Here is a 20,477-nt window from a genome sequence, read left to right on the forward strand (position 1 = left end):
TTATAAAGTGTATACAACACGGATAAAATATTTTGACAAAGATTGTACATGCCCATGCACATGCTAGGGCTTAAGCGAATGCACATGTGGGTGCACACACACACACACACACACTCACTCATACATACACACAAAGCAAACCTCAGACTAACACCACTTAAGGATAATGATATAAAATATCTGTGATAAATATAACAAGAAAAGTCCAACAACATAATACATAAAGAAGTCATCAAGACCGAATGAAGATTGCTCCACAGTAAGGATGGTTCAATTCTAGTAAGTATAATTATATTATTTATCTTTTTAATAAATCTAAGGAGAAAACTCAGATCATTTTCTCCACAGATGCTGAAAAGATGTATTTTAAAAATCAACAACTTATTTTTGATAAGAGGAAAACATTCAATATTTCATTAATGTGATAAATCTTTTTAACCCAAAGGCCACTAAAATTAGGAAGAAGAGACAATTGTGCAGTATCATATTTTATGTGAACTGTATTGACATAACTAACCAGTAAAATCTGAAAAGAAGCATAAAGATAAAAAATATGAGGAGTGACATTATCACTATACACATACTATGTCTGTTTGTCTAAAATATCCACAAGAATCAATTGAAATTCTATTATAGAATGCAGTATGGTAGTGGATATTGGAAATGAACAGAGATATCAATAACTTTCATGCACACAAAATGTAAGCATTAAAAATACATAGAAGCAGGGTGTGGGAAGGAGACTACTCATTTTGCAAATACACAAGTTCAAGAAAAAGTTTAGTAGTAAATCTAACTAGAAACATGGAAAAAAAAAAGAAACATGGAAGAATTATAAGAGGGAAAAATGTTAAAACATTAATAGGCAGACAAGAAAACTTGTACAAACACAAGCACACCAAATTTTTAAATCGAAAACTTCAGCATCCTAAAGATCTGAATTTTTCCTTAGCTAATTTAAAATTTAACATGATCTTCAAAAAAATGCCACTGTTTTTGTCATTTTTGCTTATCTTTTTAGAACTAAAACCACACAAACAAAAACCCCACCCCGGTTGCTACAGAGACAGTGCCCACAGAGGGAGCTCCAGGACAGAGTGGATGGCCCAGAGGGGCTCCAAGGCTGTGATCTTGACAGGAGCAGACTGACTTACCTATCAGCTGGTGGATTGGAACCATCAACCTTCCTATTAGTAGTCTAGTGCTTTAACCACAATGCTACCAAGCTCATTTTTTAAGAATTAGACTAGACAAATGAAAAGTTTATTGTTCTTTTCTTTTTTTAAGATTAGGAAAAATCAGGAAAAAAGGACCAGTAAAGGATACCTAGCCCTATTAGATATTCAAACACATAAAATCTCTGGTGTCATAGTGGTAAGCAATAGACTGCTAACACCAACTTCAGCAGTTCCAAACCACCAGCAGCTCTACTGAAGAAAAATGAGGCTTTCTACTCCCGCAAAGGGTTAAGAATCTCAGAAACCCACAGGAGCAGTTCTATCCTGTTCTGTAGGGTCACTATGAGTTCAAATCCACTCAGTAGCAGTGAGTTTGGTTTTTTAATAAAGCTTCAATAATTAAAACACATTGGTACAATAATTTAAGATATTAACACAAGAACATATAGATACAAAATAGGACAGAACAGAAATTCAGAAATAGTCTTAAATGTGTTAAGACATTTAGCACCCCACAGAGAAGAAGCACATGGCCTAAGCGAATACAAGGTGTTGAATGGACCATGTAGCAGATACAAAGGAACAAAAACAATCATTGTGTGATCACCTTCCTCACATAATGGCTGAAGACGAAAGTGTGCATAAGTAAGTGTGGTGAAGAAGGCGGATGGTGCCCGGCTACTGAGAGATATAGCCTCTGGGGACTTAAAGGCTTGAAAGCAAACAAGCGGCCATCTAGCCCAGAAGCAACCGAGCCCACACGGAAGCAGCACACCAACATAGGTGACCATGAAGGACAGAGGAGACCAGGTCTCCAACATCAAAGGTGGGGTGGTGGTGAGAATCACATCACCGTGAAAGAGGGGGAGTGCATGATGGGGACCCAATGCCCACCTGTAGACAGCTGGACACCCCTTCCAGAGGGGTAGTGAGGAGGAGATGGGCCACTCAGGGTTCAGTGTAGCAACAATGAAACTCAAAACCTTCCTCTAGTTCCTGAACACTTCCTCCCCTCCCAATCATCATGACCCCAATCCTACCTTGCCTTGCGGACCTGGTTATACCAGAGGATGTACAGCGGTGCAGTGGGGATCTGGAGGCACAGGGAATCTAGGACAGACGAACCCCTCAACACCAGCGGTGGGAGTGGCGACACCAGGAGGGAAGGGCATGTAGAAAGGGAGAACCAATCTCGGAGATCTATGTGTAACCTCCTCTCTGGGAGATTGGCAAGGGGGAGGCGGGTGAGGGGAGATGCCGGGGAGTGTAAGATAAGATATAATAATTATTTATAAACTATCAAGGGACCAGGGGTGGGATCGGGATGGGGGGAAAAAAGGGAAACCGAGCTGATTCCAGGAACCCAATTGGAAGGTGAATTATGAGAGTGACGAGTGCAACGAATGTATAAGGGTGCTTTGCTCAATTGATGTATGTACAGATTGTGATAAGAGCCTTATGAGCCCCAATAAAAAGATTTAAAAAAAAGACATTTAGTACATGATAAAGATGTCATCTCAAATCAGAGGGGTGTCATAGACTATCTGTTTGTTTGTTTTTTAGTTTTTTTTTATAGACTTTCTAATAAATGACAGTGGGCTTTCTGTGGTCATCTGGCAAGTTAAAGTCAGTTCTTTGTACAGTATACCTGCATAAAGTTACATCTCATAATTCACACCAAAATAAGCTCAAATATGTCAAACATTTTAGTGTAAATAACAAAATTTTCAATTACATATTTCAATTGCAAAGCCAAAATAACATCATTAACAAATACCAAATATAATAGTGTGGGGGGGTGTTTTGTTTGGAAACTCATATTGAGCAATCAAAGAGATGATCTCTCCAGTATATAGGTTCCCAAACATATATTCCCTCTTCCCACCTTTTCAGGAGAAAAAATTATTCAGCACCCCCTTTGTAAATAAAAAACATTGCACTATAACCCATAATCCAGGCTTAAGTGTAGGCATCTGCTTTTGAAAAGCAGATCACTCCATCGCCCCCTAGGGGAGCATACTGAACATCTGGGGTGGCCCTGATCAGCACCCTATAGTGCTCCTAAAGAAAAGCAAATGACCAGGCTTAGAGCACGTTAGAAAACTGGATACAGTCAAGTGTTGGTGAAGAAGAGCAACTGGCCACGTGAGGCCATTTAAAGGGAAATCAATTAAAATGAAAAGAATTCAATTCCTTCACTGCCCTTGTCACATTCCAAATACTCAAGAGGGACTACCTGTACAAGACGGATACAAAAAAAACATTTTATGACAGAAAGCAGTACTAGACAGTTGCGAGTTTTATTTACAGATTGTAATTTAGATATATATTTAAGCTTTGGTGCTGAGTAAAAAAAGTGGGAATTAGAGTTACACACATACCATCAAAGTGTTCTTGAAGTAGAACTACATGAACACAAAACAATTACTCACTTTTCACAATAACTTGCTGCCATCGAGTCAGTTCCAGCAACTGGTGACCCTCCATAGGGTTTCCAAGGAGCTCTGCTGCTAGCGCGGTGACGGGTTGGGCTGTTATCTGAATGGCCTGTAGTTGGAACCCACCAGCAGCGCCTGAGGGAAAGACTGGGCTTTCTTCTCCGGTGACCAGTTAGTCTCAGACTCCCACAATGGGGTCTCGATGCGGGCTCGCTCTGCGCCAGCACTGACTCGAGAGCAGAGTGTTTACAGGGTTCCCAAGGCAGTGAATCTTTACAGGAGAAAATGTCTTATCCATCTCTCATGGAGAGGCTGGTGAGTTTGAACTGCTGACTTTGTGGTTAGCAGCCCAATGCACAACCCATTAGACTACCAGGATTTTTTTTTCACAAGAATGTAAACAAACAGCCAAGTTAGAATATTTGTCTAGATATAAAGATAGGTAGGTATGGGAAATAAGAATTTCTAAAAATTCAAGCAGGAAAATAAATGAAGTAATAGAAGAAGGAGGTTTTTATAAACCTACAAAATAGGTTATGAATTAAGGAATATTCTTAACTCAAGTATCTGCTTTGAGATTCGAATAAATAAAAAGTATCCACAAACCTGCATGGAAATGCTTACAGCAGCTGCACGTAGTGGCTAAACTAGAGGAAACCAAGATGTCCTACAATCTGTCCTAGATGAAAGAATTAAAGACATTTGCTCTGAAACCATGAAAATCCAAGAAATGGATAAAATCTAAATGCTTAAAACTAAGTAAAAGGAGTCAACCTAGAAAAGCCTAAATACCATGTGACTGCAATGAAATGACTTTCTGAACAGAATTATAGAGATGATCAAAACTGGTGAAGAAGAAAGTGCTGAATGCGTGAAGGACAAATAATTTTTTTTAAGGCAGGGAAATTATTCTGTGTGAAAGTGTACTTATAGATAAAACATATTTACTACGTGGGTTTTGATAAATACATAATACTATATGTCAAAACTCACAGAACTTTGTAACACAAAGAGAACATCGTAATGAGTCCATATTAAAACAAATCATTTAAGAGATCAGAGGATCCCAGGATCAAATATAGAAGAAGACAAAATACTCAAATTGTATCAATGTATGAAACAACTTCATAGTACAGGGGCAGCGTGGAGGAAGATGCCAACCTTAGTCACTCTGAAAATGAATAGAGTCTGTTAGACGAAAGGCGAACAAAATTGTATATATGACTACATTGTGATTAATAAAGTTGCTCCCCAAGGGGATCTAAGATAAATATTCTGATTCTGATACAGTTATACACGTAGACAGGGTCATTAAAAGTTCCAGGAGAATGTATAATATGGGAAAAAAACTTCATGGATTTCCTTCTTCTCTTTCTTTTTTTTTGCACCAAATAAGTTCATACTAACTTGCGGCAGCATGTCTAAACAGGAACTAACTAGTGTGTGGTCGTAAGACGAACAAGACATTAGTTTGAAAAAGACCTCTATGAAAACAACATAAAATTTAAGTAAGACTAAACATCAAATGTACAGAGAAACTTGGCTGGAAAAATGGTGAGACCACAGACAGCTTATACACAGTCTCTCGGAGCAATGTCCCAAAGAAACCGAGAGTTTGTAAATAAAGAACTCCGTCAGAAGAGACAAGATGATTTTGGAGATGAGGCCAAAACAGCACACCAGCTACAGAAATTTGCAAGTAAACAATTCATCTAGTTTCTCTCTAATTGAAGAGGACCAAAGGTTAAGAGCAGAAACCATAGCCCGCATCACACATCCATCTTAAACAATGTTGACTGAGAAATAAAACATAAGCAAACTTTCCATTTCTTGGCTGCTATAAGAGTTGCACGCCTATTAGCTGCAGACAAGAGCTTGCACGTGAGATCAAGATCCTGTCGCATGTTTTTCAAATTACTGTAACAGAAGATGGAACATGGCTTTACCACTGTGATCCTGAACACAATGCACAAAGCAAATAGTTACTGAAAGGGGAAAGTGGTCTATTCAAAGGGAAAACACACAGGTCAATAGCAAAATGTTCCTGCAACAGATCTGTGGAATGCTCAAGGCATTTTGCTGATTAACTTTCCGGAAATCCAGAGAATGGACGATAACATCTGCATTTTGTGAAAATGTTTGGACAGAAGTTGCCAAAGTTTTAGGAGAAAAAAATGCCAAGAAAGTGTCCCGAGAGTCTTCCACCATGACAATGTCCTCTTCCCATTCCTCTCAGCAAACAAAGGCAATTTCTCAAGAATTTTGGTGGGAAATCATTAGGTAACCACTTCATTGTCCTGACTCTTGTTTCTCCTAACCTTAAAATACATTCAGTTAATAGTATAAATATATGAGAACGATCGACTTTGACATTGTTCAAATCCCAGTATACTCGGTTCTTTAGGCCTGCACTGGAATCATAACTCACAAGTGCCTTGACCTCGACGGAGCTTAAATTTATATTTTTTGTCTTTTAATTATTTTTCCCAATAACTTTTTTAAGTTCCCCTGGAATACTCTAACAGAACAGTTAAATAAATGGATGGCAGATGATGGGGTCAGGTTCCTCATTGTTGAAGGGAGAGTTTACAGATAAGGCAGAAGAGAAGGTTATAATGGATATGTGGTGATGGATTTAAGCTGGAGATATCAGTATGAATCCATGTACTTTATATAGCTATCCAAAAGCCAACCTCACTGCCGTTGAGTCAATTTCAACTCATAGGGACCTGTGGTAGTTACATAATCTGTTGTCAGTTTGAGACTATTAAGAGTGAAGGGGTGGAATTTAGGCTGTCAATAGGTTGCAGCTTGATGATCTAATTTGGAGGTGCTAAGGAGATAAATAGCTCACTGGAGGTGGGACACACACTCACTCCCTGTGAGCTATTACTGCTGAAAAGCCACATGGAGCTATGCTGATGGCAGCCAGAGTCTTAGAGCTGGAGGAGCCATATGGAGACCCACGCCAGGACTAAGATGCTTCCACCACTAGTGGATCCACAAGACTTTCCACCTACTGACCTGTGATCTTCTTGCACTCAGCATCATTGCATGTTTTGAATGAGTCTGAAGAGGAATCTACAGACCGGTACTGGACATATGGGCCAATATCAGACTTATGGACTTGATCTGGACTGGGCTGGGATGTTTTCTTACTGCACAAGTTCTCTATATAAAATTCTTTCCTATACACATATGCATGTTTATCAATTTGTTTCTCTAGTCAACCCGGACGAACACAGGACCCTTAAGACAGACAATAACTACCTCTGTGAGTTTTTCAAGACTAAATTTTTACAGGAATAGAAAGCCTTCATCTTGCTCCTTCAGACAAGTTTCAAACTGCTGGCTTTGCAGTTAACAGCTCAACATATAACAAGAGATGAAACCTATTGACCTTGTGGTTAGCAGACCGGCACATAGCCTACCGTTGTAGATGCACCTATTTGCAGGTATATGTGCATGAACATATGTATATATACACATGGTTAGTGTACACATAAATATTTTCTTGCTCTGTCGGTTGAGAGGGCTTAGAAACACTGCCACCCAATAGCAACAAGCACACCTGCCAGGCAGATCTGGCCTTCTAATGTTCTTGTACTTAGGAGCTGTGGAGTTGGTTCCAACTCAGAGAAACCTGAGGTCCCATCGAAAGAAACACTGCCTGCATGTTTCTCACACATGTTGCTATGTTTCTGCCCATTGCTGCAGCCACTTTGCAAATCCATCTCAGCAAGAGTCTTCCTTTGCCTACTGCCCCTCTACTTTACCAGGCATGATTCCTTATCCCAAGAACTGGTCTCTTCTCATCACCGGTCCAAAGTATATGTGACAAAGTCTCGCCATCCTCAATTCTACCTTCCTCTAAGAAAGGTAATCACGGCTTCTGGAGACACAGCTTATTCTAGGACTAGGGGGAAAATACCGAGGCTGAGCCTGGTACATCCTGTAATGGTGAAAAAAGTACTAAAAAAAAAAAAACAGAAAGAAAAGAAACAGGAAAACATGTAAACACCTAACAGAAAGGCAAAGCATCACAGAGACAACTAAAAGAGGTTCCAGTGACCAAAGTTAAAATAATTTGAGCAAAATCCAAAAATCAGTAAAGCATGATTGGATCATAACTCAAAGTATAAGATAAATAGGCATTTAGGCCATACCAAAATAAGTAAAATAGTGAGCAAATAATTAAATTGGTAAGAAGAGAAATTTCTCCATGCAGAAGAATAGAGTGTACATAGAATTCCCCACTCCTTAAAAATGAACTGCATACGATGACTTATTTCCAGAGATCACAGCATGCAAAGGAGGTGGGAGGGTAACTTTACAGTGCAGAGACCTAGCAAACCTACTTAAGTCAGGTGATCAATGTCAACAACAACAACAGCCAATAGATGTTGGAAATATGTACCTGTGATAGATCAGGGTAAGAACACTTGACTTTTATAGACCCATAGAACCTCAGTCTAAGCAAAACAAAAACATCTGATAACCCCAACTGAAGTGTATTCTACAAAATACCTGACCAGTGCTCCTCCAATAGCCAAAACCATCAAAATAAGAAAAGTCTGAGCAACTGTCACAGGCCAAGGAGACCCGATGAATACTTATAAGTATAAGAAACTACTCTGCATGGAATCCTGGGACAAACTTGAGCATCTGCGGAAAACTACAGAATCCCAAATGAAATATAGACTTGTGCTGATCATAATGTGCTAATACTAGGTCTGAAATTATGACGCAATTATGGACGTACCATCCCACTGTGTGCTGTTACTAACTGAAGAGATGGGGTGTGAGGGAGGAGGGGATTCTCTGTATTATTCTTGTCATCTTCCTGGAAACCCGAAACTGCTCTCAGTAAAGTATGTTTAAAAAGAAAGGAACAAAATTCAAATACTGACACTCTTCAAAGCGTACTTTATTCCTCTTCCGCTCACCATCATCTTCCCTTCTCACCAGAAGGGTGTTGTTTATGCTTTGTTTCTCTCTCCAACTCTCTTGTCGTCTCCTGGCTTTTCCTAAATAAAAGCTATCACATCTGGGTCCCCGTTGGCTAGTCACTGAGCTGATAACCAGAGGCAGAGGTTTGCACCTAGCAGCCCCTCTGAGGAAGAAAGATGAGTCCATCGATATCCATCAGGATTTCTAGTGATCTTCAGTTAGGACTACATGTGTGAGATGTAACCATTTTGGCATATTTTGCAGTGGCTCGTTTATTTTCATGGTCAGGATGACTGCACCACATTGTCTACTCTTAGTCTCCTGCTAATGGAACCTTGGGCTGCATCCTGAGTTTGCTATTACCAACAAAGCTGTTATAAATATTCATGTGTACATGAGAGTTCTTCAATAAGCACGACTGCAAAATCACAGAAATCTTTATTAAAGAAAAACACACAATGAAGAGTTACTGTTCTTCCGCAGCTTGCCCCTCTGGGTCTATGCAATTCTCAAGGTGGCGTCTCCCTGTCTCCCACCCTTCCCTGAAAAACTCTGTGCTCCTCCGTTTACACCACAGCCAAGCAACAGTGGGGGCATCTTCGCGGGACTCAAATCCTGTTCCTCTAAAATGGCCTTGGCATTGTGGAAACAAAAAGAAGTCTGAAGGGGCATGATGAGGGCTGGAGAGGGGATGCGGAAAGGCCTCCTGATGAAACGTCTGTAGGACGGCCATGCTGTGTGCACTGTCGTGAGGGGGAGAGAACCAAACCATTGGCGCAACTGTCCCGACTTTTTCCTAACCAGTGCACTTTTCAATCTTCTTAAAACGCATTTATAATAAGCCCCGGGGATGGTCCTATGTCCTTCGGTGGGTGGGGGCAGGGGGATCTATGAAGATTACTCCGTTGGAGTCCCCACAAACAATTGCCATAGCCTTCCCAGAGGACTGCTCTGCCTTGAATTTGACTAGCCCAGGAAAGTCCCTGAGGAACCGCTGCTGGGTATGAAGCTCTTTTGGGGAGACACCCTAACAAGATTCAGGCCACCTGCCGATCACAGAGACACGTTTTAACACACTGTGCTTGGAATAAACCTGCGCATGTATGAACAGGACAACCCAGCAGTAATGTGTTTTTACTGACCCTCATGTGCATAAGAATTCCAGTGTAATAAGTATCACAAAATGGAATGGCTGGGTCATAAGGCCCACAATGGTCAACTGGACAACAGAATACCACATTGTTTCACAAAAAAGGAGCCATGTCAACTCAAAACTATCATCGGCAACAATTGAATGCTTTTAAATTTTGTTCCTCAGGAATCTAGAGATCCATAGATACACTTTGGTGGTTTCTCAAAGCTTTGGACTATATGCAATTAAAAAATACTATTTCATATTTGTAACAAAAGATGGTGATGGGTGCCAAATTTAGCACATTAAAAAGTTACCGAAGGTTTTCATTTGTCCTATAAGATTCAGTTACTCACAATAGAGCTTTCCCTGCCACCTGTGTGCATGCATTTGCTCCTTGAGTGAAAGAGAGGAAAGCGAGCCTCGGCAGGTCCCTGGTGAAGAAATGCAAACTGCTGTTCTTGTACACTGGCCTCCGTCAGAGAAACTACCAGCCTTTTAGGGTTAATTACATTACTAAAGAAAATAAATTTTATACCTGGGCTCAAACACACATTCAAGCTCTAAACAAAACAAAAAAAAACGAGACCTCAATCTCACCTCCAAAGATAAATACGGAAATTAAGCTCGTATTTTATTTTTTCTTCAGAAACTTCAAAGACTTGAATGGAACCCTATCCGTATACCTGGAGGAACACTGAGAGCTGTAGAACTCATCACTCTTGCATTCAAAATTCCCTTTGATGCCAAAATCTACATTTCTGTAGAGAAACAGTAAATAATAAATCTCTCCATACTATAAATGAGTATATTCTACCAGGATGAGTTATAGAAACACTCTGAAGACCTCAGACCGCTCCCACTCATCTTAGTACGCCTTGCCGCCGCCACTGCTCTATGCAAATTTGTTTACTGGTAAAGTAGGTGCTCATTGCAGCGGCGAGGAAATGGGAAGGGAAACGAATATGTTTAAAGTTCCTTCACCAATGGGAACATGGAGACATACGTGAAAAGAGCTTACAGCACTGTGAATACATGAATTGCTTCCAGGTAGGCTAAAGCTCATGATTAAGTCCAAAATGATTCTCAAAATGACATTTTGAAGCCAAGGGCAAAGCTCAGGGAGTCCGTTCGAAGCCCCAGCCAGGGGCCTTGTCAGCAGATTCTGAGCACAGCCCACATCATGCAAAGCTCAGAGCCCTGCAACACAGAAGTTATAGCAAAGGCACCTTCTAGACCGTTCCATTTTAAGGTACAGGTTCTCTGTGGGATTCCTAATTTGTATTTCTGTAGCGCCCCTCCACCCTCCTCACCCCCACCCCCTCAGAAGAGCCCTGGGCATGTTATCTTCATCCCCATGTACTGTACACATTCATCATCACTGTGGGAGGCAGATCTCAGCAAACCATAACCTGGTGCAGGAGGCTGGAAGGATGGCTGACCAAACCAGGAAGCTATGAACGAAGTGTGAATTGCCGAATTCTGCTCAGGTAGGATTTACTTAGGGAAATATTTCTTGATGGAGGCTCTGCATTAAGGTTCGTGTGAGAAATTATTTGATAAGCTAGAAATTTCAGAAGGTATTGGCCCAGGACCCAGGCAACATTTCATTCTGTTATACACACCTCTAAGTCCGCCATCAGTCAGGGCTACCAGGACAGCAACTAACAACAACAATAACAACAACACAACGGAGTTGAGTGTGCTTTCCCTGTCCCACCCATCACGTGGGCTTCTTTGATCCAACTAGGAAAAAGAAGAGATACTGATGAAAGTTAAGGTCTATAAAAGAGTAGCTAAGAGAAAGATGAAATGCCACACAAACTCGAGTTCAAGTCCTGCGTCCACCAATTGCTAGCTCTGTGACCTTGAGGAAATCCTTTCACCTCTCTTAGCCTCAGTTTTTTTTTTCTTCACAGCTGAAATAAGTGGCAAGCCAAGGAATTCACTGCATCTCTGCAAACTGACTGATTTAGCTTCAGATGCACCCTCTCCAGTCAAAAACCACGCAGCTAAAGCAACCCTGGACGGCACAAGATCAACACCTTTCTTCCCCAAGTTTCACACATGTGACAGCTCAGTAGTTGAGCTGGGCCATCCCTCCAATAGGAATGAGACTGAAGATGTTCTATTCAGAGCCTAGAAAACCTGCAAGCTACACTTCAGGCTAGCCCCTCACCTCAAAAACAAACATGCTCTCAAAGCAAGTCAAGATAAGAAACATTAGTGGAGACATAAAATATTAGTTGATATGTTTGAGAAACTTATTCTAGTCTTCCAACAGATAAGTTTTGAACTGCTAACTCCAAGGCCAACTGCTCAAAGCCACCAGTCACTCTGTGGGACAAAGACGAGGTTATCCGTTCCCAGAATTATTTACAGCCTCGGAAACTTCACTGAGGTGGTTAACGAGGGGGAATGGGCGTGATGGCAGTGCGTGGGTGTGAGGGTTACAAGGTTCACGTCTCTAAGCGCATTAAACACGAACTTATAGCTGGTTTGCTGATATTTTAGAGTTTCCCAAAAGGTCTGAAAGTCAGATTACCTGGATTAAAGTAGCCAGATAAGCCACTTAAGAGTGTACAACTATAGTACAATAGATACTGGTGGGCAATGTAGAGATGACATGCACCCATGGAGAATATTCCACTGGCAAATATTTCATAACTCCGGGGAGCCAATCGGAAGTCACATCCGGCGCATGCACACCAGTTTGCAAACCCTGCCTCTGAGAGCAGAAAGCCCTCTTTCCTTCCAGGGCTCGTTCTCCAAGGGGAACCGTCCAAGCCGATGGTGCACATGGTCTTTAGGGGAAGCTCCTCGCTGCTTTCCCTGTTCAATCCCCAGCCGCCTCTCTTTCACTGTGAAATGGAGGCCCATGTCCCATACCTGAGGGTCAGGTATGGTTCCCTCCTCTCACACCACCTCTACCCATCTGATCTGGGCCCCACTCCAGGCCCATGCCATGCTCATGGGCACTCCAAACACTGGGCCTTTCTTCTTCTTTCCACAACGCCCCATGTCTCTGCCCTTCCCCAGCCAGAGCAAATCTCAAAAATAAAGAACAAAATAAAATAATAGATTTGCTACCACAGAGCACATGCCAACGCATTTAATTCTAATTTCACTCAAAGGTACTGTGCTTTCCATCCCGCAGGGCAGGCTCAGATGGCTTGGAGAGGGGTGGAGTGACAGGCGTGCAGGGTGTAGAAGCAAGAGCAGGTCACAGCTAAGAGGAGACATGAGGGAGAGCATTCCAGGCATGCGGAAATCTCATGGGGGATGTCCCAAGAGTCTTGAAAGGCCACCACAGGCTTGGGAGACGGTAGGTACAATGTGACTGTTAGATCTGTAAGAGATGGAAGCCGTTGGCTACAACCAGAACAAGCGGACCCTGACCTAGGCAAAAGGGGAGTGAAAACCCCCGGGAGCGACACAATCTGACTTTGGTTAAAGTCCCTGGTCCTGTGTTCCCAGAATCGCCTCTTAGCATGGAAGCATATTGCTTTCTCAACATTCCTATACTGCTTAACGCCCCCACCACACAATCAGAACCAGGTACTTACCGCTCTGGCAAGTACCACACAGTGTTTCAACTGCCTAAAGAATGCCTGGTGGAGGGGGTGGGGGGATAACTTTTATTTATTTTTTAAACCTCCCCCTGGTCATGCAGACAGTGCAATCGGTTGCCAACCCAAAGAAACAGCCTGCCAATTTCCCTCCAAGAGTCCGTCATCAGAACCTTGTGGAGCACAGTTCTATGCTGGCACACGTCGGGTCCAGTTGTCAGGACTCAACATCAGCTCAACTGGAGCTGGCACCAGTGCTTCAAAAGGCTGAGTTAGTGAAATTCCCAACACTGCTGATGCCAATTCCAATTCCTCCAGGGTATGGATAACGCAAACTCATTTCCAGAGAGAAAAGAAAGTTTTAAACCATAGATTCCCAACAGCATTAGGCCTGCCACCTCCTTTTCAGAGAAATATTCAGAGCCCTCCTAGCAATTAGAAAGGTTGTACTATATAGCCCACAATCCAGGATAAAGTGTAGGTATCTGCTTTCGCAGCCCACCTGGATGAATTCAGCGTTCCCAAGGGGGCAGTATCGTCCACTTTGGGAAACCCTGCTCAGACACAGCCCTTACTACTGACTGGGAATGACAGGATCCAGGGTCACAAGAATTAATTTCAAAAGCAATGACACTTGGACTTCTCTGCATTTCTGTCAAGCTTTATTCCACCACCCACATTGAGTCATGACGGTATGGGTTCTGTACCTGTTGAGGGCAAGAGGAGAGCACCATCAATTCATTTATCAACAAGTAAGTGTATCTGGCCTTGAAGTGAGAGAGCATGTCTGCTGTGGGTCAATGCCAAGTTGCAGCACGTTACTATAGCAACTCCAGCAGGGCGCTGCAGTGGGCAGCTTTGCACAGAGGTGCAGAAAACCCTTTCTTTATCATCTGAGCTGTTGCTGTGTGCATCAGATCCTAGTCAGTATCTCATGGCTTTAGGCCCTGGGTTTGGGAATCCACAACAAAAGAAGTGGGATTTTGAATATGTGCAAGCACACCCTCTCTTTGAAACACTACAACAGACCTGGCCCTCTTCACACAAAGCAACCACTGCATGTAGAGTCCAAAATAGGCTCTCTACAAGCACAGTTTTGTGCACCCATTCTTATATACTCTGCGAACAGATTGTACTTACGCCTCAGTATGACTGAGACATGAAATTGACATCTACCGAATAACCCAGCAATTTCTACATTTTACTGAGCAGCGTATCCACAGCATTCTCATTCCCAGCCAGCCTCTAGTGATTACTTTGTTTTTGGTGTTTTTATTAATGCAAAAAAAATAATCCCATCAAAGAGAATAGGCTGGACTTAATAGGTTTCCCTGAGCGTGTCGCCACAGGAACTGGAAACTAACTTTTCAAAAGACCAGGCAATTTTTGAAATTGCTTCTCCTTAGGGTTTGGGGAGTAGGGGGTTATTTGTCCACGTTCTAATAGTTTCACTGTGTCGCTATTATTTGTGCAGAAATAACAAGCGGGGTGTATTAGCATTTCACTTCGGGCTCTAACCTACATCTGATCATCAGGAACCAAGTTCCTGCAAGTGTGCCCTCGCTGGTAGGACATTAAGCAGATGGAAGAACCCCCTGGACACTTTCCCCCGGGGTCTGCAGACTTGTGTATGGTTACCTTTGAGTTGTCTACTGGGCAAGGAATCATGAAAAGTGCCACTGAAGAAACAAATTGCATGGTGGGTGCGCCTCGCAGGTGAGAGATGGAGAGATGGAGATGGAGCAGTGAGAGACAGGGTTGCTAAGCGTTGGAATTCACTTGGAGAAGAGTTTTCTTTTTGTTTCGTGTTGCTTTGTTTTGAAGTCACAGGAACTTGTGTTGCTGTGCAAAGTGCCAGGGCAGGCCCCGGTGCCCTTGCAGCTGGGTGGTGAATGGGAGTGATGCTTTTGAGGGGGCAGAATGAGTTCTGAGACCTAAAATGATTAAAATGGGGACGCCCAGGGAGAAAAGGTGGTGGCTAAAAAGTAGCAACCGTGCAGCAAAAACTAACACAAAAGCAAAGACTCTATAGTCCAGGGAGCCTGTTCTAGACACAGGAATGCCTGCGGTCCTCTGGGGCCCAGTTGGGAACACAGAAGGTAAGAATGTGAACAGACCACAGAGGGAAGATGGCTTCAACCAAAGGCACTGGGATGACACAGGAAGATGTGGAGGTGGCTGACTGAGGAGGAGGCTGTTTGTGACAGACAGTTCAGCATGCGGGCGGGACTTCCCAGGATGGAAACCAGGGAGAAGGGCAACTTGAGTGCACTGTATGGAAACAGGAGAGGGTGGCAGTCACCTGGGGGCAGATGCACTAATGCAGTCCAGACAGAGAGCCAGCCCCATGTGATCAGGCCTGCACATGCCCAGCAGGCTGGCAAGGGATGTCTGTTTTCCCTGCCCCTAGAACTGGTGTGGGTGGGTCTTTGGGCCCAGGGTTGTGAAGCAGGAAGCTGAGCATGTGGCCAGGGGGACAGGAGAAGGGCTGATGGGAGTAGCGGTGGTAGTTGACAAGAAGTGGAGTAGGGATATGGTCTGGGAGGTCTATGCCCAGAAAAGGTTCTGAGCGACCCAGGACAACCTGTTCCATTGGGGGTGGGGCTAAGACGCCGGGAGCCCAGCATCCCTTTCAGATGTGGGTAGAAATCAGGTGCACTGAGTCGCTACCCAGCAAGTGGGTGTGGAGCTGGGAGTGGGGCGGATCCAGGGAGGTTGGGTGGGGGAGGGGAGGTCGCCAGCGTGTGGGTGTGTAGAGGGAGCCAGAGTGGGGGTGGGGGCGCCGGTCCAGCGCCTCCGGCCGCCTCGACCGCCCCCGGGACTCACCCAGCACGAAGTAGGGCAGCTCGGTGTTCTCCAGGTCGTCCACCACGACCATTTCGCCCGGGAAGTCGTTGCGCACGGAGAAGAGCAGCTTGGGCTCGGAGGCCGAGGGGCTGTGCATGATGCTCAGGTCGTTCTCGCGCAGGAAGGGCAGCGCCGACACGGTGATGCTTTTGAGCTTGCACTCCAGCTCCTTCGATGGATCCACGTCGCCCGCGGCCGTGGCCAGCACCGCCGCCGGCCCCCAGCAGCAGGCGAGCAGGGCACAGAGCCGGGCTAAAGCCATCTTGAGCCCCGGCCGCCTTCCTCCCAGCGCCGCGATGGTGGGGGAGGAAGCGAGCGAGCGAGCGGGGAGGGAGCGAGCTGAGCGAGAGAGCGAGCGAGCGCGGGAGGCGGGGGAGGCGGGGAGGGGACGTGGAGCCGGGAGAGCCGGGTCCCAGGGCCGCGCGGCCGCTCGCGCTAGGCTGGGCTTAGGCTCTGATGCCCAGAGAGCCGACTTCTTTGTTTCCGGGAGCTGGTTATCTGGCGAAGAGGAAGGAAGGACGTCGGGAGGAAAGGACCGGAGCTGAGGATTCTAGGGAATCAGGTCAGCCCCCAGCTGGCGCCGGTGCTGCCGCTGCTCACCTCCTTTGCATCCTCCTGCGAGAGCAGGCAAGCTCTGGTCTATTAACTACCTGAACAGCACCCCCTGCTCCCAATCAGTCTTTGCAATGCAAAACCTTCCTTCTCGCATCACCTTGCAATGGCGGGGAAGGGCACACAGCAGACCACCCCTAACTGGGTGCTTTCTTAGCAGGTGTGGGTGGGTGAAGGAACTGGAGCTCTCTTAGATGCAGCCCCGCAACCACCACCACCCAGTGATTTGGTGGACACCCAAACTACACTGTGCATGTAGTTGGTCTGCTCTTTTTTTTTTTAACCCACTAGTGAGATGTATGCATCCCAGAGAGGATGCTGGGGTGAAGGCACAGGTGTGTGCATTTTTGCTCAGCACTAACTTTGTGAAATACTTAAAATATTTGATCAAGAAATATGGGTAGATAGATGGATAGATCAGCTACATAGAGCTTAAACAGGAATCCGGAGCATTTGTTTGTAATTCTTGTCTCCTTTTCATTTCTTTTCTACCAAATGGAAACACTAATTGCCGGGAGCCAGACTCCAACTCCTAGTGACCCTATAGGGCAGGATTCAACAGAACAGAACAGCCTCCTAGGGCTTACAGGACTGTCATCTCTGTGGATCCAGAGTGCTACAAGGGCGCCCCAACAGTTCGCCTTTTGGGTAGTAGCTGGGTGCTTAACTGTCATGTCACCAGTGCCGCTCTCTGTTACAGAAACCAATGTAGACTGAGTTTGGGGGATTCTAGAACTGATAGAGAAAAGTAGAAGCCACTCAGAGAAATGTGAAGCCTTCCATGTTGGAGATCTCAGGAGACAGAACCTTGTTGGAAGGAATTGTGAGAGCTAGCTTCCAAGCTGGCTTGACAAAAGGGAACGGAATGGAAGGTTACCCTGGGATGTGACTGAAGGCAATTCAGACCAAGCAAGACTACAACCGGGGAAATCCTTAGTTCCCTGCTTCATTATTCTGAAGAATATAATTTTTTCAAAAACCTCATATGAGATCAGTGTCCACTAGTTCAGTACAGTGTTGTGCTTTTCCAAAATGATGGCAGCATGCAATATACTGTAATAGAAAGGTGATGTTTGTGTATGGTGTTGTAAAATAGAAATGATAGTAATAGAATAATAGTAATAAAGAGATGTTTGTGTGTGATGTTATTGAATAGAAATGATAATAATAGTATATCAAATAGATAGTAATAGAAAGGTGATGTTTCAGAAATGTTGCTGAACTTTCTCTCACAGGAAAGCCAAGAACTCATTTCAAAAGCATGCCCTGTTGACGCCCTTTATTCGTTGCTTATTGAAATACTAGCTTCTTTAAACACTGGGTTACACATAGTTCTGGCCTTTCGGAATTTAATGCACCATTCTTTTCAAGACCCTTGTTTCATTCTTAGCCTACCTGATGTCAGTGTGTTTGCATATTTGAAAGTGTGTCCTCTAAAAAGAGCATCTGCCAGATCATCTCACAAGGCTGTGCTATTTAATGAATGGAAACACAGAAAACGGGCCATATTTAAGGGCACATTTGAGGGATGGTGTTTGTCTTTCTCTTTCTGTCACAAACACACACAGACAGAGCTCTGTTGCACATTGAAATTTTATTCCAAGTGGAGTTTTTAAGCCTACCAATTGAACAGTCACTTAGATGTACATTACCATGTAATATTGTAAAAGGGGCAAAGGAAACACATCAGCCTACAGTGAGGTGAATTATTAAACACGACTCTTCTAGGCACTGACTTTGCTGAAAAGGAAGCAAACTTGAAGCACCTGCTAATAGATGGATCACAGTTCAATGTAAAGACCCAAATCCTCACAACTGGAGCAATTGGTAACATCTTGATAAATGGAGAAAAGACTGAAGTTGTCAAAGATTTCATCTTGCTTGAATCCACAACCAATGGTCATGGAAGCAGGAGTCAAGAGATCAAACAACACAGTGCATTGGGTAGATCTTAAACAAGACCTCTTAGAAGTGTTGAAAACACAAGGAGGTTACTCTGAGGAACTAAAAGTCGCCTGACACACGCCATGGTATTTTCAAGTGCCTCTTATACATGTGAAATTTGGCCTGAAGAAGAACGTGTGCCTTTGAATTATGGTGTTGGCTAAGAGTATCGAAAGTACCACAGGCTGCCAAAAGAGCAAACACATCTGTCTTGGAAGAAGTCCAGCCAGAATGCTTCTTAGAGGCAAGGATGGCAAAACTTCATTTCATGCACTTTGGACGAGCTGTCAGGAGTGACCAGTCCCTAGAGAAGGACATCAGGCTTGGTAAATCACAGAGACAGTGGGGGAAAAGGAAATCCTTCAACAAGACGGGTTGATACAGTGTCTACAACAATGGGTCCAAACATAAGAACTATTGTGAGGATGGCCTGGACAGGGCCCTGTTTCCTCCTGTTGTATGTAGGGTCCCTATGAGCCGGAACCGACTAGAGGGCACCAGACAACAGGGGTCAGAGCCATCACCTTTGTGGCTTCCACCAAGGGACCGTTTTCTCACGGGTCAGGATAAGAAAAGGTGGGAGATGACAGTGATAGGATTTCGTAATCAGTTTGGAAACAATCGTTAACAGGCTTAATTTGATCATTAAAAACGTGGAAATCTAATGAGAGGATTTGTCAGTTTTCCTGTCTTGCTATGTTTAAAATGAGCCCTCTCAAGGTGGAGCTCATCCTTTGGGCCTGGGGATCCTTGTACATTTAAACTCCGTGATCCAGAAACCGAAAGCAGTGGCACCAGCGAACCAGACAGGCAGCAGCAGAACCAAGAGCGAGAGAGAGCACAAGACAGATCACTGGACCTTCCATCCCATGAAGCAGGTAAAGCTGAGTGCCTTGGGGCAGGTGCCTAATTTGAGGAAGGGTATGCCTTTGGGCACCTAATTTGGGGAGCTTTGTCTGATGGCTCACGGAACTAGAGCTGAGTCTGTCCAAGCTGAGGCCTATGGAAGAGTGAGGTGTCTTTGGGGCATGCATCAGCAGCACTAAAAGCCTGAGCAAGTGAGAAGTCAAAGGGCCATTTGGCTGAAAGTCCTGGCAGGGAGAGGCAGATCTGCAGGCATGGCTAAAAAGTCTGTGCTGACGGTAAGCATTGTGTCCTGACCATTTCTGTTGCTGAATTGTAGCCTATTAACTTTCTAAATAAATCCTACAATTGGGAGCACGGTCTGTGAGTTTTGGTAATTGCAATGAATTATCTAACCCAGCCGAGTAGGCAGCGCTGTGGTGGGGTGGCTGCCAACAGAACTGGTAAGGAAGGGTGGAGTCTGTCTAACTTCAGTCACATAAAAATTAGACGCTGGGAAGGTGTTGATGGTACTTTGTGAAGTTAGAGTAATGCATAAACCACCTCATACCACTTTTTCTCAGCCTGTGTGACCTGGTGGCACTTCCAGGTATATATTGGGCTGCTCAGCATGGGGTTCAAAGGGACCAACTGCTCCTCTGGAGAAAGGTGAGGCTCTCTGTTCCGGTAGAGATTTAGAGCCTTGGAAACCCTGCGTAGGCTTGCAATGAGTCGGAATCCATCCCATGGCAGTGAATGGGGGTGGGTGGGGTTTGGCCATTTAGAAACTCATCCTCAGTTTTCAATACTCCCAAGTTAGAGCTCAGGGAGATAAAGAAATAAATATAATCCTACTAATAAAAGATTAAACTGAAGTTATGGCAGTTCTCTGTCATTTAGTAATTAGAGTCAATGCCAGGGAGTCACACTTAATTCAAAATGTTAGAAATGGCAGGAATTGACT

At 44.1% G+C, this 20,477-nt stretch overlaps 1 protein-coding gene across 1 annotated transcript in view; it reads right to left on the reverse strand.

Moving 5' to 3' along the window:
- The window catches only part of ASTN1 (astrotactin 1), a 316,698-nt gene extending 300,209 nt beyond the window's left edge, over positions 1-16,489 (reverse strand). Inside the window, exon 1 of the mRNA XM_075541277.1 lies at positions 16,094-16,489. Within this exon, the coding sequence (XP_075397392.1) occupies positions 16,094-16,376 (283 nt within the window). The 5' untranslated portion in view covers positions 16,377-16,489. The remainder of the gene's footprint in view (positions 1-16,093) is intronic.
- Positions 16,490-20,477: the final 3,988 nt, after the last annotated feature.

The sequence above is a fragment of the Tenrec ecaudatus genome, chromosome 1 (assembly GCF_050624435.1).
Source record: "Tenrec ecaudatus isolate mTenEca1 chromosome 1, mTenEca1.hap1, whole genome shotgun sequence".
NCBI lineage: Eukaryota > Metazoa > Chordata > Mammalia > Afrosoricida > Tenrecidae > Tenrec > Tenrec ecaudatus.